General features: G+C 37.2%; 1 protein-coding gene across 3 annotated transcripts in view; it reads left to right on the plus strand.

The window, feature by feature from the left end:
- Positions 1–26,556, plus strand: part of kiaa1522 (KIAA1522 ortholog) — a 145,809-nt gene that overhangs the window by 38,315 nt on the left and 80,938 nt on the right. Inside the window, exon 1 of one of the 3 annotated variants that reach the window (XM_051936321.1) lies at positions 12,344–12,547. The exons of the other annotated variants lie outside the window; for them this stretch is intronic. Within the exon in view, the coding sequence (XP_051792281.1) occupies positions 12,460–12,547 (88 nt within the window). The 5' untranslated portion in view covers positions 12,344–12,459. Of the gene's footprint in view, positions 1–12,343; positions 12,548–26,556 lie in introns of those variants that run through there. 3 annotated transcript variants of the gene reach the window in all.

The following is a 26,556-nucleotide window of genomic DNA, read 5'->3' on the forward strand; positions in this document are numbered from 1 at the left end:
ACTGTACCGGCTTTAAGGTATACAGCTTTTGGCTGTTATTCAGGTAGCCATTTCATTTGTTAGTTGAGAATAGCTATTGTGCCTGAACAGAGTAATAGTTTAATGAATTTTCTTCTATTTTTAAAAGCCTACATTTTTCAGTTTTTTCAACTTTCCTTGAGTCAGTCTTAAGATTGACCAATTCCAGACAACTGGCAACTCTATGTGCTTTATTTATTTGATGTTTTGCTTGACATTTTCAGACAATCTTTTGGACATTCAGAAAGAATGTCAATGAAGCTAATTAAATTGTATCATCCACCATTAAGGAGGATCCTGAAAATATAATTTGGTTGGTAAGCTTGTCTTAATATATAAACACATTGACTATGTTTTTGAAAAACTGTACAACAGCGTTACTTTGTTGGAGATAACTTCAGTGCAGGTAAATGCAAATAATATTCTTTTCATTTTGGCTATTTATAATACAAAATTATCATTGTTGCACCAAACATTGTCCTTTGAGAACTTATTGGATGAGACAGATTTGAAATTATTATTATTAGATAAGATTAACTTTATTAATCCCGGGGAAATTCAATATTCTACTTCTTCTCAATAATAATAATAATATTAATAGTAAATCTCAAATTAATTCACCTAGCCCCTTGCTTTGTCTAATTATAGCCTCTTAAGTTTCTAAGTTATATTTTTAATATCCAAATATCCCAACATTTTCTAACAAAATATTTAATATTTTAGAATTATTTGTTATCATTTTGGCTACTATCTTATTGCCTTCTTTGTCACTCGTTGTAAGGGCAGTTCATCTAGCTGGGCTCTCTATTAGGCTCTATGCATCTCCTGCACATAGCAATGAATCCAGTAATGTTGCCACATTCACTATTTAATATTTTTGTCACTTCACATGAGATGGTGCCTCAGAAGATTGATCTGTAATAAAAACTTGGGGTGTGTGTAGCTAATACTTTATAATCAAAGCTAATTGTGTACATGTGTGTATACAAAGTGGGTACTGTTGAGTTGCAACAGCACTTTTTCCCACAATCTCAAGAACATGCTGAAAAAGACACACCCAATTCCTTCCAATCAGGAGATTACAATACCTTTTTTAAAATAATTTTCTGCCATAGTTTGTGGGAAAACTTTATAAATAATTTTAATTACTTCACTTGACCTTTATAGTTATTTATATGAAAACTAATGACTTAGACTAGTGTGATATTATGAGATGTCTAGTCCTGTCTTCCATATTTTTCTACTGTTTTTCAGGAACTTGGATATGAACATACATAGTGTTTAAGTCACTAGGGAAGCAGATGAGAAAGCAGCTCAAAAGTTTGCTAAAAGTCTGGATGAAGTAATTAAGGAAGGAGAGTATCAACCAGAGTAGCTTTTTAACATGGATGAAACTGGATTATTTTGGAAAAGGATGCCAGAATGCACATACATTCACAAAGAAGCTAAAAAAATGTCTGATTTTATTGTATTTATAGATAGGCTGACTTTACTCCTTGGCTGGAACATTGCGTGGTTTAACCTGAAGTTTTTTCTAATTTATCATTCTGAAAACCCATATGTGTTCAGGAATGTGAACAAGCACATGCTGCCCATTGTGAAATGAATAGCCTTGACACACAAATAAGGTTTGGGACAGCCACCCGTATGCTTAAGTCCTGGCTACAAAAGGCAAATATGAAGCAAATATGAAGTTGTATACAAATCTGACTACAAAACAGAACTGAGTTAATGCAGGAAGTGGTCTGGTTTTTAAGGCAGGTTGGCGGAAGTAATGTCATGGGGACCGGAACCAGAAGTGACATTTTCAGGGCTGGAACCAGAAGTGATGTCATGGGGACCGGAACCAGAAAGTGATGTCTTTGGAATCAGGCAGAATTTTCTGTGTCTGGTCTGCAGGGATAAAAGAGAACGTGGGTTCGACCCATTGTGTAAGGCCATCCACTGTAACGGTGCATGGTCCGTTACCAGGATGAATTCGTGGCCTAAGAGGTAGTACCTCAGCTGAGTAATCACCCATTTAATTGCCAAAGCCTCAGGCTTCATGGCCGCATACATGGTTTCCCGGTCCAACAGTTTCTGACTAAGGAACATGACGGGGTGTTCAGCACCATTGACGCTTTGGCTCAGCATGTCTCCAAGACCTGTGTCTGAAGTGTCCATCTAGAGGATGAAAGGCAAGGAGAAATCAGGAGCTTTCAAGACTGGAGCTGATGTAAGGGCCTGCTTTAAGTCACTAAATGCAGCTTCTGTTTTAGCATCCCATACCTCTTCCTTGTGAGATTAGTCAAGGACACCGCTATTTCTGAGAATCAGGGTACAAACTGGCGATAGTAGCCTGCTAATCCAAGAAAGGCATGAACCTACCTCTTCGTCTTCGGATGGGGCCATTTCAGTATGGCATCAACTTTAGAACACTGTGGTCGTACCGTACCCTGGCCCACCAGGTAGCCTAAATATTTGGCTTTGATTAATCCAAAGAAACATTTCTTTGGGTTAATTCAAAGACTAGCTTCTCCTAACGACCATAATAATTGTACCTGCTGAAGGTATTCCTTCCAAGTACTGGAATAAATGATTACATCATCCAGGTAGGCAGCACTATACAAGTTACGAAGACGGAGCACTTTATCCACCAGACGTTAGAAAGTTGCGGTAGTCTCATGTAACTCAAATGGAAGGATACGATACTGCCAGTGTCCGCTAGGGGTGCCTTATTGCAGTGTTCTCCTTTGTGGAGTCTGTTAAAGGAACCTGCCAGTACCCCTTTATCATGTCAAGTGTGGTCAAGGAATTTGGCTTGTTCTAGCCGTTCAAGGAGGTCGTCCACTCGCGTCATCGGATATGCATCGAATTTGGAGACCTAGTTAAGCCAAGTCATGGCAGAACTTCCAACTCCCATCAGCCTTTCCGACCAAGATGATAGGACTGGGCCAGGGACTATGACTTTCCTCTGTCACCTAGTTCCAGCATCAGCTTAAAATATAGCTCCACTTCTGCTATTTTTGCCTTGGGAAGTCTGAATGAACATTCTTGGACTATCACGCTGGATTCTGTCACTATGTTATGCGCAGTCAGTGAAGTTATTTCGGGTTTTTCACTCAATTTCTCTGGTACCAACAAGATGACTGTTTCCAGCTCTCGTCATTGACGGTCGGTCAAATTAGGGCCCAAGTTAAGGTCTAATTTATGAGCGAAGAGTGAACGGGGCTGTTCAGAGGAGGGATCAGGATCACGGTTTCAGCAGATTCACATGGTATAACCGTTTGCTAAGCTGACAATTTGATTGTTTTACCAAATAATCGACAAGCCCCTTCCTCTCCTTAACCTCATAAGTGCCTTCCCAATGGGCCAGTAATTTAGAGTGTGAGGTAGGACCAAGTACCATGTTCCGATCTCCCAGGCAGAACTCCCGTAGGGACGTGCCCTGGTCATAGCAACAGACCTGAGCTACTTACACCTTTTCCAAGTAAGTTTTTAGAATAGGTCAGATTTTAGCGAATCTATTGCTTAACTGTGCGATATACTCTAACTAGCAAAATACCTGCGCTTTGTAGCGGGGAAGTAGTGTGTTAAAGAAGTTTTGAAAAAGAAAAGGAAACATTTTAAAAATAACGTAACATGATTGTCAATGTAATTGTCGTAGGCCTATTTTAGTATAGAGAGTAAATGTGATGATTGTAAAGACAACAACAACAACATTTATTTATATAGCACATTTTCATACAAATAATGTAGCTCAAAGTACTTTACATGATGAAGAAAGAGAAAAAAAAAGACAAAATAAGAATTAAAATAAGAGAACACTAACATAGAATAAAAGTAAGGTCCTATGGCCAGGGAGAACAGAAAAAACAAAAAAACTCCAGATGGCTGGAGAAAAAATAAAATCTGCAGGGGTTCCAGGCCATCAGACCGCCCAGCCCCCTGTAGGCATTCTATCTAACATAAATGACATCAATCAGTCCTCATTGTATTCAGGGTTTTCATGGAAGGACTTGATGATGACGGTCATGTGGACTTCTGGTCTTTAATCCAGAGTTTAATTTATTATTGTAAATGTTATGTATGAGAAATACACATTTTTAGGTTGTAAGGATCTCTTTGTAAACGACATTTGTAGTTCTGTCCTTGGGCTGTAAAATGACCAACCTGTCTGCTTGAGCATGCAACGTACAGTTGGCCATGTGAGAAGCAATCTTGTGTCAAGTCAATGTCGACCTTTTTTAGAATCTGGCCCTGTAACTTATTTATTGTCATAGCAAAGCAGACCCTTACTGGAAACTGGAGGTGTTTGAATTGGAATGGGAGGTCAGAGGGTATGAGAGTGATGCGAGGAATAAATACAGTCTTCCCTGAGCCAGTTCCAGTGAAGACAGTTGCCTCAATGAGGTTCTTGTGCAGAGATTTGATGTGAAGCCTGGTGCCGTTACAAAGTTTTGGTGGTTGATAACTTTGTGTCCACGTTGTTAGAGTTGAAACATTCATAAACATCAAAGTGTCCACTACCCAAATCGCTACCCATGAATCTAAGATATTTAACAGGAATTCCCGGTTGTCCAAAGGTGAAAAAATATTTCCCCATTTCTATACACTTGAAAACGAAAATGAAACAATTCCTCAGCAGCTATCAGTTCACATGCAGAACCATAGGTTGAAGGCTTGGGAGCAAATGAGGATCAAATTCCCAGTGCATTATTCTCCTCACCTCCCAACCCGAGGCACCTCCGCCTTTATCAAAGGAATTTCCCTTTGTGGGGTTCAGCTGAGCAGTTCCTTTTCTCGAGAGCCCATAATAAGTCCCTAATGTATTCCCTTCTGAGCCCAGCTCTAGTCTGTAGGCAACTTGTCCACATGCCCAGGGATCTAGGCTAGACCCCTGGGTCAAAGCACGCCCCAGGTTCCCCCCACCCACATCACTGACCTCAACCGGCAACTCAGGAATCTGTACTTTACCACCTGATCCCTTACGGGCTGAAGGTCTTGAAGGTGTGTCAAGGCTTCTTTCTGGTCCGGCTTCTGATTCCATAAGGTAGCCAACATCCTGCTGACTACGCCACTGTTAAATGAATAGCCTTGACACACAAAAAGCTTTGGGGCAGCCACCTGTATACTTAAGTCCTGGCTGCAAAAAGGCAAATAAGAAGCACAGCTGTATACTGAGTTGAGTCCAAAACAGAACTGAGTTAATGCAAGAAGTGGTCTGGTTTTTAAGGCAGGTCGGCAGATGTTATGTCATGGGGACCGGAACTGGAAGTGGTGTCTTCAGGACCGGAACCTGAAGTGAAGTCTTTGGAATCAGGCAGAATTTACCGTACAGAAAGGTTTACTGCACACCGCCGCTCCCTGGCCTGGCATGGAATTTCCTGCTTTTGGTCCTTCTAGCTGCCTCCCATGCGCACGTGTGTGACACCGTATACTTTCGTTCAAACGGAGAAGCCTGGATTACTCAAGCATTGTTTAAAGACTGGTTCCTGAATTGTTTTATACCTCAAGCTCATGAATATTGCTTGGAGAGAGGAATTCCTTTAAAAAAAATGAAATTGACCCTAGATAATGCACTTGGCCATCCACCTTATCTAGAATACCTCCATCCAGAAGTGAAAGTTGTTTATTTGTCACCAAACACAACTCCGCTCATTCAGCCTATGGACCAAGGTGTGATTGCCACATTTAAGGTGCATTATCTCCAAACCATTTTCACCCAAGCTATAGACACAACAGGTGCCAACCAAGAACTGTCTTTGTGAAAGTTTTGGAATCAGTACAATATTTTAAAATGTATCAAAAATACTGCCACCATATGGGAAGCTGTGACAAAGAAATGCATGAATGAAATCTGCAAAAAGTGTTTTAAGCATTATGTTAATATTTTTGATGAATTTGATAGTGAACATGAACTTGAAATAATTATGGAAAACATAGTAATACTGGCAAAGGAACTTTCTTTGGAGTGTAAATTGGAAAATGTTGAGGAGTTTCTAGGCCAAGAATCTAGAGAACTGAATGAATGAATGAAGAACTTGTAGCTTTGGAAGAAGAAAGAATGGCTGAAGAAGAAACGATAGAAGAAGAGAAGAAAGAAGACAAGGAAGAACCAGAAAGGAAATTCATCACTAAGCCGTTATCTGAAGGTTTTTCTGAACTAAATAAACATCTCAGACATTTTGGAAATGGACCCAAATATCGAATGATTTGCAATGGTTGAACGAAGAGTTCAAGATGCTTTTTGCCAATATCATGAAAGTTTACAAACAGAAAAAGAAACAAACAATTCAGACAAAGGTCAGCACATTTATGAAAAAAACAACCCTGACTACCTCAAGTGGTGACATTGATGATTCATAGAAATTTTCTATTTAGTTTTGTAAAGTATTTTCTATTTTTATATGTTTTGCAAATATTATACCAATTTTGGCATGAGCAGCATTGATTTACCTAAACCTATTACTGGTAAACATAAGAAAAATAAAACAGTAAAAATATCTAACAATAAACATATCTTTGCAATGTATAAAGAAAGTTAATAAAAACGTAAAAACAGTTAACTAAGAAAATGGCTGAATATCTATGTGATGTATAGAGAAAGATGATAAAAAGGTTATAACAATACTGTACTTTAATGAACTAAGAAAATGGTTATACTATATGGTGTGACAAACCATTAGGGGGTGTGCCTGCCACCCAACCTGACACAGACAAACACAGGAGGCACACTTATAAAAACACGAGTGCTTTTATTTTGCTTCACTCGTTGAGAACGTCTTATCCGATCCCATGAGCCCACAACACAGTCCCAATGCACAAGCACAATATTCCTCTTTTCCTTATCTTTCTCTCTTTTCTCCTCCACTCCTCTTCGGCAAGCTTCATCCACCTTCCACCCAACTCTGGTTCACCAAGTACTGTCCGCTGGCCCCTTATATAAGGCACCTGGAAGTGCTTCAGGTGCTCATTGCCCCACTTCCGGCAGCACTTCTGCTTTTGGCAGAAGAACCACCCACATGGACTCAGGAACAGCTGCAGCACCACCTGGCAGCACCTCTGGATCCCAAAAGAGCTATAGACAACTCCATCTCCCATGAAGCCCTGCGGGAGTCTGAGGCACTGCTGCAACCTGTGGGCACTGCCATCTATAGTCTTGGTTGAGGTAATGCTCTGACCGGGCTTGCTCCCCCGATTCTTCCAGCGAAGAGGTGTCCCAGCCAGGTAAGAATCCCGGCCATCTGTGACAATGGTTATAATAAGAAAAAGGTTATACTAAAACTAATTTATAAAAAAAAGATAGAAGATCTAAATAGTGTGCTAAAAATGATGATAAAAAGGATATAAAACAAACAATATGACTTAGGGATCTTTTTATACAGTACTATACGTATGGTCATTTCTGAATACATATACTGCTCCATGTTACGTCCAGATTGCCTTACGACCAGCCGGTTGGAACCGAACATGGTTGTAAATCGATGACAGTCTGTATTTTTTTTTTTACATTTAAATGATTTATTCTTGGTGGGGCAGTGGTAGTGCTGCTGCCTCGCAGTTAGGAGACCTGGGTTCGCTTCCCAGGTCCTCCCTGTGTGGAGTTTGCATGTTCTCCCCGTGTCTGTGTGGGTTTCCTCTCACAGTCCAAAGACATGCAGGTTAGGTGTATTTGCGATCCTACATTGTCCTTACTGTGTGTGTGCCCTGCTGTGGGCTGGTGCCCTGCCCGGGGTTTGTTTCCTGCCTTGCACCCTGTGTTGGCTGGGATTGGCTCCAGCATACCCCAGTGACCCTGTAGTTAGGATATAGCGGGTTGGATAATGGATGGATGGATGATTTATTCTCAGTGTTTTATAATAACTTATTTTGAAATGTATTTATAATACTACAAGAAAATATTTTTGAACACCATTATGTCACAGATGTGGCATGTTAACTTAACACATAGTGATGTTATCTTGCATCTCCAGGGTTTGGCTTTATTTCGTGGCTGGGTCACTATTTGTTTAGAGTTTAATCTTTCTATGTAATTTTGTATTTTTTATCAATAGTACAATTGTATTCCACATAACTAAATAAAGCAAAATACAAAAGAGGAATCCCAAGTCCTGGTGAGAAAGTCAGGAACCAGGAAGTCAACACAGAAAAATAACTTTTCCAAATGAGGTGGAAGGCCACTTTCTTTTACCTTGATGAATATACCACAGAATGGTCATGACTAGGTTTTGCACAAATATTGGAAAGTTCGTCTTAACATATAGTAGCAAATCTCACAAGAATGAAATGTTACCAAGTAGTATTGTAGAAAGTAGGCCCTTTTTTTGTTCTTTATTTCATTTTACAGTATATAATTTCTTGTATTAGGAATTTGTTAGTTTTCGCATACCCCTTGGAGTCAGAGCACAGGGTCAGCCATTGTACAACACCCCTGGAGCAATTGCAAGTTAAGGGACTTGCTCAAGGACCCGGCAGAGTAAGATCTCATTTGGCAGTAACATGGATTTGAACTGGCAACCTTCCAGATACCATCCCAGATCCTTAGCCTCAGAGCCACCATTCCTTTAGGGTCCTTCAAAACTCAACTTGATGTAATTTTGCAAAAATTAGGTGAATAAGACTGATGAGCTTGTCATAGTGAATGGCCAGTTCTCATCAGAATTATTCCAATGCTCAGGCACATGGAGGTTACCACAGGACATTGACAACGATGGGGGAAATGTCTGAATACTACAGCATAAATGAGTAATCATTAAAAGTTTGGATAGGATGCATGCTGCCTTATCTTGTATTTGTGGTGCTGTATTGTTTCTCCGTAGTATTTATAAAGCAGCAGAAAATTGAATCAATTTCATGCTTAAATGATTAAGTGAGCTGCCATCCTGTTACTCTTATCCTTTTACTCCATAATGTCAGATGCCTTCAATTATTTAGGTAATAACAAAAAAGTACAAATAACAGTAATTATTTTACCATTAAAATATTTATTTTAATTGCATTAGAGTTCCATCCATCCATCCATTTTCCAACCCGCTGAATCCGAACACAGGGTCACGGGGGTCTGCTGGAGCCAATCCCAGCCAACACAGGGCACAAGGCAGGAAACAATCCTGGGCAGGGTGCCAACCCACCGCAGGACACACACAAACACACCCACAAACCAAGCACACACTAGGGCCAATTTAGAATCGCCAATCCACCTAACCGGCATGTCTTTGGACTGTGGGAGGAAACCGGAGCCCCCGGAGGAAACCCACGCAGACACGGGGAGAACATGCAAACTCCATGCAGGGAGGACCCGGGAATCGAACCCAGGTCCCCAGATCTCCCAACTGCAAGGCAGCAGCGCTACCCACTGCGCCACCGTTTTTTTACACAAATGCTTACCCCATTGTGTATGAGATTTATTCCTTTCATATCACTAAACAGGCAAGTACCCCCGTGACCCTGTGTTCGGATTCAGCGGGTTGGAAAATGGATGGATGGATGGATAGTTCAGATGAACTGGTGAATATAAATCCACTGTAAGAGATTCCCGGTCTGTTTATTTGTGAACGCCCTGCAATGGACAGGCACCCTTCTAAAAAGGATGAGTGCTTTCAACATTACCAAAAAAATACACTGCGTCAAAACTGGGGACAAGCACTTGGGCTAGTAGACTTTTTTTAATTTGCACTCTAGGAACATTTGTCCATTTCTGTAGAAAATGTATCTCATAATATTAATAATTCATTACATTTATATAGCACTTTTCTCAGTACTCAAAGCGCTATCCACACAGGGAGGAACCGGGAAGCGAACTCACAATCTTCCACAGTCTCCTTACTGCAAAGCAGCAGCACTACCACTGCGCCACTTCTCTTCACTATTCAGTAATCCTTTGTATTTGCTCTTTGCACCACTGTTTGATGCACAGCTTGTGCACTGTAACAACAGTCCTTATGAAATGCTCACACCCAAGTGACTAACATTTTGAATCCATTTCTATCGAGTTTCTTCCTATTTACCTTTCATAGTTTAAACTACATTCTCAGATATTATAATCCAGATGTCAGAATTCTAACCACAGTTGCTCTTGCTGATGATATCATCCCTTTAGAGCTCCACACCTATATTACTTTAAACAATATCTCTCGGGGAACATTAACAAGCTGGGCTTTGTTAATGAAGAGCAAAACTTATCCCAGCAATCACTTCTTTTCTTTAGTATAGTGTTTAAACCTTTTTGATTAGTAAAATGAAATTGCAACAAGCTTAGTTTTTTAAATATTAGAAGTTATCCTTTGATTAGGAGAACTTTTGAGATGGAAACTACTAGACAAAGTGGCACTTTGAAAGAATTCACATTTTTAGAAACACTTTTACTTGCTCACATAAAACATTGTGAAATGGCTAATAAAAATAGCTTTCTAAAATATGCTATTAACAACAATAGCAATGTCTTGTATTTTTAAATCAATTTAATCTTATCTCAATAGAAAATTGTATCAATATCTATCAAAAATATCTTCATTTCACTGTGTGTGTGCAAACGTTTGACTCATATGGTATATTCAATGTTTCTTTTATTTGATTATGGAAACATGTTTAATTGAGTAAGAAGAACCCATTCATTTTCCAACCTGCTTATTCCAAACATTGGCTGGTGTACAGTATATGACTACAGAACAGTCTAGGATGCAGCAACACGCAATTATGCAAGCATGAACATTAGCATGTGAATTTTCTTCAGCTAAACACAGCCCCATGACTCATCCTTTTCTGTCCTAACACCACAGATAAAGGCGTGACTGTGTTTAAGATTTCCTTCAAAGATTGCTAAAACTTTGCTTGATGCAAGGAAGCCAAAGCTGTAAATTTTGGAACAAAAAAACTGCAAATGTTAAAATCAGATACTATCACATTTTGATGAACCGTAGATTTTCATACAAAGGCAAAACGTGACTTCCTTCAAAAAAATAAATATCTGATGTACCAGGCAAGTTCAGGTTCAAGTTCAAAATGTTATCATATGTACAGAGTACAATGAAATTCTTACATGCATGTCTGAACAGTATACAACAAGTCATGAGTCTCTGGTGCCATTATCAGCAAGTATTACTAGTCAAACATGGCCCTCACCTTGAAATCTCCAGATTCTTCCTGTCCTAAATGGCACTTTACAAAGTGAACTGACAGGCAAAAGTAAAAACATGTTCATTTGAAAAAAAGTCAATATATAGCTGAACTTCATAAACATGTTTTTCTATGATATGTGAGTAAGTGAGCTTTGTGAGGGACTGTTTAGAGGATCTTAGAAAAACATGGTTTGGATTTCAAAATGCTGTTATCTCTTTAATAATTGAACATATCTAACCTTTCATTTTTGGGAAATATGTAGAAAATCTCACAGTTTAATATATTTCCATACTAGGCTTTAAACTGAGTACCATTTGTAATTCTCTAGCTTGAAGCCTTGTTTGATCTCTCACCTAATGACTCACACTCAATAGGGGGCTTTATACAAATGGGTAAGTGGGTGGAAGTCTTTCAGTCTTCATTCAGCTTTGTGGTTTTTCACGATGTGGTTTCATATTGTTTGTGTGCATCTCTGCTTTCATCTGGAGAGGTAATGGAGGGATAACTTATGTCATCTCACACACTAGGTTTGTCAAAGTAATACGAGTATAACAGAGGCACTACTAATGCTCATGAAGAGTCACTGAAATGTTACATTTGCTAAGGAAAGGCATAAACTGTGTAAATATTAATTGTTTTCATAAACAGTTAAAAAATGGTTAGTTTTTCACTATTTATTGTTAGTTTTGGAGCAACACAGAAATCCCCATATTTTACTGTGGAAAATTATAAGCATTATTCCTAATGTGTTAGTCTAAAAATAATACACATTAAAATTATACAATATATTACAAATCAGAACATAGAGAACTTTACACAAATGTGGGTTCAGAGTCTTTGACCTTTAAACATGTACATATTCTTGTTAATATGTACTATAGAATGCAACGCTAGTTGCCATTTTCTTGGTATCCTCATTTTCTAACTGCAATAAGACATTATGGCTGTGCAGTCAAAGGCATTAAGCAGAATTAACTGACATTAATCAATGTAAATTAATGAGAGGAGAAATAAAAGAGCAACAAATGGAGTGCAGTGAAGTACAGACCCATCAGATTGCTTTACTACTTAAGCTTCAGAGCAGGGAAATAAAGTGAGAGGGAGGGAGGGAGTGAGCGAGCGAGCGAGCGAGAGAGAGAGAGAGAGACAGAGAGAGAGAGAGAGAGAGAGAGAGAGAGAGAGAGAGAGAGAGAGAGAGAGAGTCTGTTACTGGCACACACCCACCATTCATAGGCTGGCCATAACAGAGCAGGTACAGTATCTTTGAACACATGCAGCAATGTAGAAGCCATATGGGTCTGTTAACTTCTAAGACTCTGGGATTTGGAGCAGGAGCTCGATATGGGGAATGCGCACCACAAGAAGGCACCACGAAATGGGAAACCCAAGTCCTTCTGGCATTTTGGACGTGCAGAGAAAGTTAAAGCAGGTAGCGTGCTTCCTTTCTACAGTTGTCTAGCATTGCATGTACTGTATATTTATTCCAGAGGCTGTGGAATTGTGCGAGCTCTGGAAGTGTTCACAGGAGTGATGCTTATGTAGGCTCAAGGTTTACAGAGCAACTTATTAAATAGAACTCTGTTATTTGTTATCACACTATTCAAATAAGTAATGTGGGCACGGCTAATGAACTGTGTCTTATAACCAGAGGTCTGGTGCTAAAAGAAAGAAGACGTGGAACGGCAGGATGTTAGTATGCCTCCTCTCTGGATATTGATTACTGTGCCTAATCTGCTGATGGTTTGTGAGGCTCCTTAGGGAGCAGCAAGGTGAACTTGAGATAAGGACGTGGTGTATTTGTCAGGAGCTCTGTATCCAGTAAAGCTGTTCAGGCTTTTTCCTTTTCTTTTTTAAACATTGACTAAAGCAGTCAGACAGGTTTCCCTAGGTACTGTGTTTGTTAGGGAATGTCTGCTTTAGCATTCTGCCTTAAGCTTTGTGTACTCGCTGAAACTTGTTTTCTCTTTATCACTGTCTGAGGAAGAATTCTGGCTTCAAAATCTTATTTTTATTGCTTTCATATAAACCAGACGCTAGCCCATCTGCAACTATTTTGATTTGATAATCTAGCATGTTTATATTTGTAGGAATGTAAAGAAAACAACTCCACAAAAATGCAGCATATGTGGATAATGCAAAGAGAAAGAGAAAGGAAGCCCACAAAGTGGATATACACATGCAGTATTCTTGAGTTCTCTTTGTAATTTTAATACAGTTGTTTTGAATAGTATTTATCTCTGACAGCTAGATGTACACACTCCATCAAAATATTATCATACTTTATAATTGTTTGGCCAACCCAGTAATCGTAACTTTGAAGTTGAAATATAAAGTATGTTGACCACAAAATACACGTCTGGTTGAAGGTTGATGTGTGTTGAAAATAGAAAGCACATTTAAAGCCACTAGCACTTTTGGCAATAAGACTCTGTTACAATATTCGAACCCCTGTCCTGTCAGATCTAGGCAAATATAGTTAATGACTAAGAATAGCCTTTGGAAACCCTAATATCAGAGCATAAGGAGACATCTACTGCTGCCATTTGTCATTCTGACAGACAATTGCTTCTAGTTTCTGAATGAATGAGTAAACTATCATTCAGTGATCATCAACAAAATGAGGTGTAACAATTCCTCCTTCATACAGTAGGTACCAAGTCATGTCATCCAATTTGTGTGCTTAAAACAATGCAGATCCTTTATGTTTCTTGCTTCCTCATTAGTGGATGTTTTGCAGAGGCAGATTTTAATTCTTTAAATGCCTCATAACAGTTTCATCACTACTTGTTGATGCCAATCCACAGATATCTTTGGGGATTTTGTTAAATGTGGAGGTGTCAAATTGGGTAATATCTTTCTGCACCATTTTTGAAATAAGCTGATGCTCTGTTTCCATGTTATGTCATGTTTCACAGGAGAAGCGTTACTAAGGATTCTATGGGTATACCTTCCAGGGAATGGGATGTTAGAGTCACACTTACTACAATATACAGTACAGAAAGTCTGCTTTCATTAGATAAAAAATGGCATTTTACAGAACCTCAAAGGACATTTAAATATTCAATGCAGCAGAAGATGACAAGATAAAGGAAACAGTGATTGTTGCCCTTTTGCAGTTCTTGGACCACTGTCTGACTTCTGGCTCATGGGGCTTCCTCACAGCTCTAGACAACTAGTTTCAATTCCTTGTGGAATTCCTTGTTCTTTCCCTCTGTGAATACAAGAGTTTTCTCTGGCTATTGCGTTTTTTTTCCCACTGGCAAGACATGTGTTAATTGGTAACATATTATTATTTCTGTGTGTGGCTGTACCCTGGATAAACTATTACCTGTTTTGCTGTGGGTTCCTTTTGATGTACCTGAAGTTGGCATATTAGGCTCTAGCATCCCATGTAAGTGGAATTCAGGGAACAAATTCAGAAAATAAATGAATAATTGAACATTCTCAAATGAGTGCTTTTACTGATGGTTGCTTAATTGGCAATCATGCTTCTTTCTTTACTCTAGGGATTAATCTGTACTGAGTTCAGACGAAACACAAGTCTTTTCCAACATCATGTCTGGGGCTATTTTGTGACTACAGTCGTAACCTTGTCCTTTTGTTCAAATGATATAATTATGATCCCGTTAACAGGAAGCAATACTGGTAATTACCGAGTGGTTAAATGGGTTTTCTTCCAAGCACTGAGTCCCTTTTTGGTAAACAGAGATATAATTTTATTTTATAGAAGCAGTGTGTTCAAAGGATGTTTCAAAGTCCTAATGTATTTTAACAGCACTCAAAGAAGTCTAATTATTTTACAACTTTTTGTGACGGCAGATGACTGAAAATGAGTAGAAAAGTGAGTTAATATAAAACCTAAAACCAGCACCATCCACACATATACTTTAACACTCCCTAGTATATTCAGCATTACATTAAAGGGAGATGCTAATATTCTTCATTCACTATGAGATTCATTACAAAGACAACAAGGAAAACATAATTAATGTAGTAGAGATGCTAGAGCTAACACAGAACACTGAGACAACAAAAATGAGAAAGGCTTAAGGGGGTTGTACATTCTACAGCTTTTAGTCAGAGGAGATGCTAAATTTAATCACTGCGTTTGTTGGATCTTGTCACCTTAAGGATGTAGATTATATGACCAGAAACTGGAACAGTTGACCACTTATACAACTTCAAGCTGGTTTATCAGCTCAGTTTTAAGTTTCCAATGTGTTGTGAGCTTGCCCCATTCTGATAGGCAATTATGTATTGCCTGTCATTCTATGTATGGTGATTTAACTGCAATCTCATTTTCCTATCCTTCAGATAGGTTAGCCTCTCGTTGTTTGTGAAACATAAACTTTCATTCTTTCCTTGCAGATGAATTGCTGTTACATTGTATTTCTGGCTAACTCTCAGAGACACAAAGGCCCACCCATATGACTTAAGACAAAATAAAACGTGTTCAATTATTTTAGGAAAAGTTGTAAACCGGCTTGACTGAGTTTCTGGGATACCATACTATACAACTGACAGTCACAGGAACCCAATGCAACTGCCTCAGACACAATAACTTTATATAAATAAAGGCTACAACTGAAACTCACTGGAAAAGTCATGAAATGTGACAGCGGCTTTAGTAGATGTGGATTACAATTACCACAATTACTAAAAAGCAATATGAATAACTCTACCAGCAACTTTACCAGAAGTATACTATGCTATATAACCCTTTTGTGTCTCTCACCAGGGGCCTCATGTAAAATGCCATGTGTAGAATTCACACTATAACATGGCGTACGCACAAAAAAAATCTAGATGCATAAATCTGTGTGTACGCTAACTTCCACGTTCTTCCACTACATAAATCCCGCTCAGCGTGAAAAGTAACGCACGTGCACGCGCCTGCTGTCCCGCCCCAACTCCTCCCAGAATTACGTCTCTTTGAATATGCAGATCAATATAAATAGCCCTTAAGCTCAGCCTTCTGTGAAAAGACAATGGCAAAAGCACGGGGGAAAAGAGAAGAATTTCATGGAATACCAAGTGTGAGGCAAGGAAAAACTTACTATTTGTTGGTTTAAACAGTGATACAATCAACAAAAGGAAGTTGATCGAGTGACAGAGTATCAGAGAAACTCGAAAGTTCAAGTTCACAAAGTCGCACAGTGCCCAAAATAAAAAATAAACATTCAGATATCAAAGTCGCTGTGAAAAGGCGAGTCATAGCCCACCGTCTGAGTGTCATATGAAAGCTTATTAAGGTACAGAGAAAAGAAATAAAAATAGGGACACAGAAAAAAGAGAAAAAAGCTCGAAATGCCAACTTTAATCTCGAAATTTCCACTTCAATCATGTAGTTTATTTTGTCATTAAAGTAGAACATCATAAACTTCATCTTTAAATCATTTAATTTACTAGTTTCTCAAATACCATCATAACTAAAGTAGCACGTTAAATGCTTTGTTTTGTATGTGTTCTTCTATGTGCTGTATGTGTGAATCACTACGTGCTTCTTAAACGGACTTTCTCTTCCTCCGACAGGACACAGAATTCATTACATTCGTAATATTACAGCTCTCTGAATAATTAAAATACTGAGATGTGTATTTCATATAACTTTCATGATGATAGGAATTAAAGCATGTTATTAAACATGGGAACACGGTGGCGTAGTGATAGTGAGCAGCAGGCGCCTTGTCCACAGATTGTTCCTGCCTCCCACAAGATGCTTGCTGCGTGACCTTCGATGAAATAATTTATTGCAGCAGTACTGTCTCTCTCACACGTACTAACCCCCAATTCCTGTCCTTCCTTTTCTTTCTCCAAGTAACAATCACCACACAATCAGCTCTGTAATAGATGTTAAGCCATCTGTAAGCTTAGAACGCAAATTCTTCAAAACTTTTAAGGAACATTGAAATATCTTCGTAGTACATGTTTAATTATTCTGTCCATCTATCTTTCCAGCGTCACACTAGTCACAGCAAGAATACAGCGCGAGGCAGGAATAATTGGGGCGCCAGCTCGTCGCTAGCACTGTGACACCGTGTCCTCACATGTTTAATTGTTAATAATATAGATTATTTAAATGACGTTAACATTTTATCTGTATAAAATAATGAACATATTTTGCTGTATTTCATCTTAAAAATGATATTGTCATCATATGTAACTACACGCTTTATAAAGTGGTGCAGGTTGTGCAATATTATAACTGTATTGCAAGTTTGCAGTGAGGTGATTGTACTTGTAAGTATAAACAGTTCTATAAGGAGCACTTGATGGATTGATTGAGTGTGTTTGTTGTTCTTGGGATGAAACTTTTTCTGAACCGCGAGGTCCGTACAGGAAAGGCTCTGAAGCATTTGTCGGTTGAGAGCAGTTCAAATTGCGAAGGGCTAAGGCAGCGTGTGCTTGATTCTGTATACCGATAATTCTCTTTTCGATCAGCTGCTCTGAGCGGTGCAGTGAGAGTAATATGGAAAAACATGATCCACTGTGGCAACCCCTAATGGGAGCAGCTGAAAGTAGAAGAAGAAGGTGCAGTGAGAGTAACAATGGTAAAGCAGCTACGGTATTTGGAATAGTTTGGCCATTCTGTGGACCATTACATTGTTACAGGTTAATTACAATCAGATGCCTTAAACTAATGAACAATATGCGATTAATTTCAGTGTATATGATAAAGCCGCATCAGGGATGTGGATCTAAAAAGAAAGGGAAACCATACTGGAGCAAAAGCACTGGTTTGATGCTGGGTGCCGCCAGTTTGCAAAACCGAGCCGAGAATTAGCGTATGTCAGGGTTGGAGCTACCGTGAAAATGTGCGTGGCTTTACGCCAAGTTTAGGTTTTATACATTGCGATTTGAGCATGGAAACGGACTTACGCAACATTTTTGTGCGTACGCACCGTTTAAACATGAGGCCTCAGGTCTTAATATCCTATCTGAAATTTTCACTGATACAGCTTTCACTCTGCACAATAGTATCAAACACTCCCTTCTTCCCTCCCATGCCCTTTTCTGCTACACACTCTCTCTTCCACCATTGCTTCAATCTTTGATCAGCTCTTCTTCAAACGACTTAAGGGTTTTTAAGCATTACTTCTAGAACTTGTAGGAACAAGCTCTGGGGTCATGTATGGCTTGTGGTGCTACCAGGACTATCCTTCTAGAACACACCAAGTACCTTGCCTATCTGTTTCTGCTTTCCTTTTAAATGGCCAGGCAGCTCCTGAATTACCTGTCCATTATGATATGCTGCTGGGAACCATGTATAAAATAGTGGATATCTTTGCTGCCATCTACTGTTATGGACAAAATTTAAATTCTTGCAACCCTTAAGATTACAAATTAACCTATAAGCATTAATGGGCCTCTCAATTACAATGACGTTGTGACCTGGGTTCGGTCCTACCTTGGTTCCAATGCTTTCAGACCAGGACTGTGATCCTTAGATGAATTTGAGAATGTTATTTTTGCCATTACTGTGAGATTAGATAGTCTACAGCTGAAAGATTCTGCCTCTTTTTCTAATTATTATTTATCCATTAAATTGTAAAAAAGTGTGATAACTGTGTACTGTTAGGGTATGAGCATGAGTCGACTCTGAAGAAGGAGTGAAATCGTCATTTTATGTATGTATTGAAAACCTTTTAAAATCTGCATTAAACATAATTGGGAGCCAACATAAACACTTAATAACTTAACTTATACAATTATATTTCTTACTGTGGTGAATATAGATTTTGAGTGCTTAAATTCCAGTTCATTTTGTTGTTAGATTTTTTTAAATTGTTTATATTTTATTATTCTTATGTCACAGCAGCATTATTTTAGATTGTTGTATAAACAGTGACAATGACTAATGCCAGATGGCTTAGAATGTGATATAATGTTGGTCTGGTTAGTGATGTTATCTCACCACTGTTATAAAAGATGGGGTCCACAGTACTCTGAATTCACATTTTCATATATGTGTACTTCAAAATGCATATTACTATTTCAATTAGAGCTAGTATGGGGCAAATACACTTGTAAGTGTTAAGCTCTGGTAAGTAAACTGAGCAAGTGCAAGGGTGCAGCATAAGAAACTAATAGACAAGTGGATGGAATAACATTTAGCAGAAGGCTGGGTTCAAGGTTAGTGGACCAGCTGCTATCAACACACCATGAAGACTCAATACAGTGGAACCTCTAGATACGAGTTTAATTCGTTCCAGCACTGAGCTTGTATAGCGAATTTCTCGTATCTAGAACAAACGTCCCCATTGAAAATAATGGAAATCCAGTTAATAGCCGCGAGCTATACCCACAGCCTGGCACGTGGCTCGTTACGTGAGCCAATGCTCGTATTTAGATCTGAATTTTTCGCTCATACTTTCCTCGTATTTTGAATTTCTCGTATACAGAGGTAATCGTATCTCGAGGTTCCACTGTATTTGCAATAGATTGCAAAACCAGAAATTCAAAATTAAAGTCATAGTCAAAAATACAAAGCAGAGATTCCTAACACTAGGATGTTCAGGAAAGCACGTTTTGGCTTTCACTATAATAAGAGAGAGGTGAAACAAGGAAACCAATTCAAAGCTTGGACTCCATGTAAAATCATGTTAACATAATGAGAACATAAACAACCTTGTTCTGCCGAAAGGGGGAAAAGTGTCAGAATGAAAGGGTTGAGAATAACAGGTCAGAAGATTAAACATAAGTAATTAACATACCAAGTCAAAATCAAAAAAACAAGTCTATCCTTTTTGAAAACCAGAACGGGAACCAGTTTGAGTCATTAACACAACTGCTAGCTCGTTTACCAGGAAACCTACTGTACTTTCCACAAAAATTCCAGAGAGTATCCCCAATATTAGACAATGAGTCACTTCTGGCACTACCTTATGGTAGTACCACTATATGGTCATGCGATGATTATATTTAAATTCACAAGGCTAAAACAAAACTACAATAGGAAAACAAAGATTCACAGAAATTCTATGTAGTTCAAAACCACAGAAAAAATATGTGAATATTTAAATTTTTATTGTTCTGAAGTGATGTCACAACAGCACTATTTTAGATTGTTGTTTAAGCATTGCCACTTAAAACACTAAAAATACTTGGAACCAACCTTTAGTCTCTTGTGGTTTCTGGTATTAGTAGAAAGGTGACTTGAGTGTCAAAGATAATATCTAAATTGTATATTTATTCCGCTATATAAACATTTAACCACTTCTACTTAAGGTATGTCCTTATTTTCTTGTTAATTTCTTGTTATGTCCACCCAGTCTGCTTTATGAATTTTTGTTTTAAAGTTAAGGACAAAGAATTTTAATTTGTCTATAGTTAACATCATTAAAATGTTATATTAAATTATTTACTGTAAATGCTGGCATGGTTACACTTATTGATGTTTTTCTGCATTTGCAATCTTTCTTAACTTTTTGTAGTTAAAAATAGACTGAGTAAGGAAGGAAGGAGGTATAGTTCTTTAAAATGTGGAGCTCAGACTGGCTCCAGTTGTAACGCTAGAAGAGAAATTAACATGTCTAGAGCAGAGACAGTTATTTTAGAATTCTTTTTTTACATTGAAAGAAGAACTGTGTTGGAATAGATGAAAATCTGGTGAAAGAAGTTGTAAAAAATAAATATTGACAGTTAAATGACAGAAACCAAAATCAATCATGCTAAATGAAATAGATGGGCAGGATTTAAAAGAAGATAATAATTGAATGGCATTAAAGATCTGAACAAGTTTATGTCCTGAATGTATCTTTGGGCAGGGCATTAATAGTAATGAATATCAGCTAAACTTACAACTCTGTGAAGCTGGAAAAAAAATCACATGTCATAGCTTCAGAAGTTTTCTTGAATGAGGCTTCTTTGTCTTTGATTTAGCTTAAAAATGCAGTCAAATTCATATTTAATTGTTCAGTACTTGCCTTATCAGAAAGATTCCAAATTAAGCTGACTTTTTTTTTAGCAGTCTTTGTCTTAAGTTTACAACTTTACACTTTTAAAGCTTCCACCCTTTATATACTGTAGTTCATTTAACAGGTTAATTTGTTAACTCTGAATTTATGATAAATTAATACAAACTTATGCACAACAGTTGTCTATTTTTGTAGTCCATAATGCTTAGATCCTTAATATACATTTTACAAAGATGTCAGTTCTTCGGTCAGCTCTAGGCACTGTATCTGTTCCCCTAGAGCTTCTTTTACTTACGGCTCTTAGATGCATAATCTTTTACCCAAGAGGGTGTTCACAGTCACATTTTCAATTTTACTGACTTTTCAGATTATTAGGTTAGGTTAGGTTAGGTTAGGTTTCTTTATTTAGTCATGTTTACACAGGAAAACATGAAAATTTATTAAACAGCTGTTAAGTGATACTTGAGTTCCTTTCTATTGAAAATCGGTAAGACAGTAATTTGGATAAAAGCACGATTATGGAAGGAAAAATCATCTAACTTCATATTTCTTTGATTATTTAAATTCAACTAGATTTGGAAGCATGCACATTTTTTATTATTCTCTGCATCCTGTTATTCTGAAGACACACTTACATTCTGAGCCATGGCTTGCACACTATAGATAGAAGCCAATATCTGTATAAAAAATTACAGTACCCTTCAGAAACATGTGCTCACAAAATTGGCTAGGCCATAGAAATTCAAGCTACATTTTGCTTGAGAACTCTGTATAAACCTCATCACAGCTTTTATTTAATAGTGAACAGGCACAGTATTATTAATAAAATAATAATTTTAATTGTTGCTCTTCAACCTTTAAATGTTAACTCCATCAATGACTTTCGGTCTCTCTTCTTTATACTTACACACTATCTGGAATTATTTGAAGTCATTAGAAAGCACTTAAAGGCATAACGATGAAGTTTCAAATTTTATTTGTCATTTTAGTCCACTGACATTATATTCTAATATGTTTGCACATTAACTACTTCCATTTAAATTTTTCTCAACCACAGCCATGATATTAATTTTTGGAGGAAATTCATATTGGTTTATTGGTAACCATAATGTGTAACAACGTAGGCTCAGAAGAGTGTTGCAGAAATCTGAACTGCAGTTTCTGTGTTCTCTGTGTCTACTGGGGTTTTTCTCTCCTACTGTGGTTACCCTTTCATTCCAGGAATGCATTCCTTGCAATGAACTGGCACTCAATGAAGAGCTGACTCCTTCCAGGAGAGGATCTTGTATCAACAATTAATATAAACTGGATACCCAGAACCATAAACTGGGTTAAGTGTGCTAATAAATGGAGAGATAATTTTACATATAGGTAAAATTATATATACTGCCGAGCCTATAAAAGATGTTATACCTCTGTAAATACAAAAGAAAACTTTTTTTAACAATATATAAAAATGATTTTCTCTATTAAGATCCAACCTTATGTCTTCACGTACACTTATTTGCACTAATGTAAGGCTACAACTTGTCCAACTGATCCATCTTAGAGAAGTGAGACAGAATAGGACTAGGATGAGGAACTTTAGATGAGATAAAGCAATAAGCAGACTGTTACATGCTAATTTATAGGCAACAAAATGTAGATTGAAAAATATGGCATCTAACTGCTTCGGTTTCTTAAAGTCACAATGTGAACTGTGAACACAGAAACCTGGAGTGGAATGATTGCCACAAGAAATGGGTGCAGTAACAACCAACTTGCCTGGAAAAAAATAATTGAGAGCTGACAACCTTCCTCTTTATTTTATTTATTTATTTTGTGTATGTGACCATAGCAGTTGCTGTGATCTTAAAATATCCCCTGGGTCAAATTATTCACATTAAGTTTAGTATTGCTTAACTTCAGAGAAGAAATTGTTGTACATACAGTTCACCATTGTGTGATGCAAATGCAAATATTCCACAGACGACTTTACTTGGGTGTCATCGCTCTCATGCAGTGCAGGAGAAAACTAATGTAAAAAGTATGACTTTTTTTCAATATTTTTTATTGATTTTAATTAGAAGCAAATAACATTCCATACAATCAAGTAAAGCTTAACAAACCATTCTACCCCCACCCAAGTAAAAAGTATGCTTTAAATAAATCAATTAGTCTGAGATGAGGGATTCTTGAATGCAGGCCATCTAACTGGAAGAACTGATTTTTTGATTTATAAGCTTTATTTTCTATAATAAGATAAACATTTTCCAAAGGTTATTCACCCAAAGCTGAAAAAAGGATCTCACAATAACATTTTTATCAAGGTATTTCAATTTTCAATAGGCAGGTTTTTCTTGTAGGGTAATGAGAATTCTTTATAATGCAGTTAATCTTGAAAAATTGCTAAAAATGTGTGATTCACGTGTGCAGAACTGAGATATTTTTGTTTCAAACAGTTTACTAGTGAGATGTAGGAAAGACTGATGGTTGAGCGATTTCTCTTATAACACTCTACTCAAGAATTCACACTGGAAGTAAACATTTTCTTCTTTATCAGACACATAAAAGGTATTTAAATAATTTTAAATGTGACAAAATAAGTGAGAGTTGTTGACCCAGTACATATTTCCGCACTTTTATTGCCCCTAATTGAAATTCCCAGGCTTATCTAGGTCTGGCAAAAATTCTGAGTCTTTGAGCCTTATTTGTTCTTTGTGTTTATTTTAGACTGAGAGGAGCACAGAAACAGAATTGAAGGATTTTCTACTTTCATCAAGAAAACTCTATGAAATAGGCAAGTTATTAAAAGGAAAGCAAAAAAAGTTATATCATTAATGTTTACGCATCACTGACTAGCTGCAGTAATGTTCTTCCAGTTTTCAACACTGTGTACCATTGAAAACAAAAGCTGAGAAAGAACTAAGATAACAGGCTGAGAATTTAATTCACTACATTATTCATTGTCATAACTGCTTGGCATTTAATTGATACCTACCTAGGGGCTAGGAGGAACAAGCTGCCCACTTCGTCTCCCTCAATGTGTTTAAGAAGCCTTTGAAGACTTTCTTGTTCTGTGAATTTCTGTCTGATTGATAATGGTTTTGATAAGCTGTTCTGACTAAGGACGTGTAACTAGCTTGCACTTTTTTTCTGAACCCTTAACTTGTGATGATCAATTTTATAACCTTGTGCTGTAACAAAACAGTCCTCCAGACTAATGTTTACTCAATTATGTTGACCTTTCTTGTAAATGACTTTGAATAAAATTGCCTTCCATGTCTATAAATGTAAATGTAATTGTTCCACCATCTTCCACCACTACAGTAAGTTAATTTTTAATGGCCTGTGTGAACATTCTAAGATGAAACAAATTTGCTTGGTAATATTTCTCACAATTTTAATTATATCTGGAGTGCCTCCAGATGTGTTACATCTAATTGTTTGAGGCCAATATGATTTTACTGTAATATATGAGATAAATTCAGCTAACTGTAAAAGAGGATGTCATATTTTTGAAATTTGTATTGAAGAAATTGCAGTGCCAGTACCTGACTGGTAGCCATGTACTTTAAGACAGCATGAAACAGCCATTTATATTAACTTAATCTGGTATGTAAAATATAAGAGGAAGACAAATAAAGGATGTAAAGAAAAGTGTTAGGAAATATCGATATATTTTATATACTAGTACATGCATTTAAAAAGCAGATATTTAAATCCACCATCTACTGCATCTACTTCCCTAAATTTCTTCCTCCATTCCAGAATTATGGAAGGTGGCAAAAGGCAGGCATTTACAACAAGTAGTGAAAACAGGGGATTAACCCTATAAAAGCAAGCAAATATTAAAACTGAAAAAAACAATTTTTATAAATGTAAAAACTTACCATATATAATGGTAATGTATAATAATTTATTTGTAAGACTGAAGTTTATAGTTTCGATTGTACTGATGGAGAGCACTTTTAAACATAATGTAACAAAAACTTTCAAATCATTACAGCAGTAATGTTCTATTCTCAAAAAAAAAAAAACCTCCTTGTTTCCATATGAATGATAAATGCTCATTTCAAGTTGCGCAGACATATGATTTAAAACTCTAAGGTTGGCTGGTCCAATTCCTGCCTGTAGCTCCTTGAGAAATTTGCCACAGATAAATGTGTTAAGGAAATACATCATATAATGAAATAACATTCTCTAACTCTTTAAATCCAGTTGCTGGAGCATGTACTGACAGCACTTGGAGCAAGGCAGGAAACAGGCCCTAAAGAAGCACTAGGCCATCACAGAGACACATCATAATAATAAGGCTCCAAAGGGACATTTAAGTTGGTCTTATTCGTTTGATGATATTTTTAACCCAAACAATTGAAAGAAAATGCTTTTTTTTCTCAAAAGCGTCTGCTACTCTATTGGGTGATGTCAATCACATAGATTTCCCTAGAGCACTACAATCCATTCCAGTTAAAGCACCAGAGTGTGAGTTCATGTACTATATATACATGCTTGTGTGACAATGATGCACACAGTAATGGCAACTACTTGATAAAACACATGCAGACATGAACATTAGATACTGTAAATAAAACAGTATTTTATTTTATTTCACACTGTTTTATTTATCACTGTATGAATATCCTGCAAGCTGTGCTACACTAAAATGGGGTTTAGCAGCATCTGGAGCTAATAGAATACAGTAGCACATAGCAATCTGAACTGTTAGGGGTCAGTACTGAACTTTTTTGGAACTTCGGGAACTATGTTTACAAAATACAAGTTTTTAAGCTAATTGGTAGAACGGAAAGGACATCTCCTTAGAAAACAGTGAAAAGATAGAAAATAATTCAACTATAAAGAGACACACACAAAGAATTGCATAGCTAATTGTAAAAACAGGCACATTGCTCTTGGAGAGTAAATCAGACAAAAGAAATAAAACTTCAAATCCCTCTATAGGTGGGCCCTTGGGTGTATAAACGATAAACACAAATTGGCGTTGGGCAATTTTGCTTCAAGCACCCATCTTAGGATAACACACTAGCAGTTCCAGCCCTTTACTTAATGTAAATTATGTGAATTAATAGCTCTTTCTGCCTCCGCAAACAGTGATTCATCCAGAATCTGAGTAATGAACTGTTCTTTAATGTTCAGGTATGCATTTATAAAAACTGCCATTTTTTTCTGTGTTCCAACATTAATTTTTACTGGCAAGTACAGAGCATGTCAGAATGTATTATTCAGGCCAGTCTGAGGTCTATATTCTGCTTATTCAACTTTGATTAATTATTTGGTTATTCCTTATTCAATTCCACTTACTTTTTAGATAATGTGGCATCAGCCTAATTTCCATAGGGTTCAAGTTCAATTTATAGTATATAAAATACAATTGAAATAAAAAATAAACACACCATTAATGATATACATTAAAATACACACACACACGCATGAACTTTTCTAATTTTAGATAGATAGATAGATAGATAGATAGATAGATAGATAGATAGATAGATAGATAGATAGATAGATAGATAGATAG

Source organism: Erpetoichthys calabaricus, chromosome 14 (genome assembly GCF_900747795.2).
Source record: "Erpetoichthys calabaricus chromosome 14, fErpCal1.3, whole genome shotgun sequence".
In the NCBI taxonomy this organism is placed as follows: domain Eukaryota; kingdom Metazoa; phylum Chordata; class Cladistia; order Polypteriformes; family Polypteridae; genus Erpetoichthys; species Erpetoichthys calabaricus.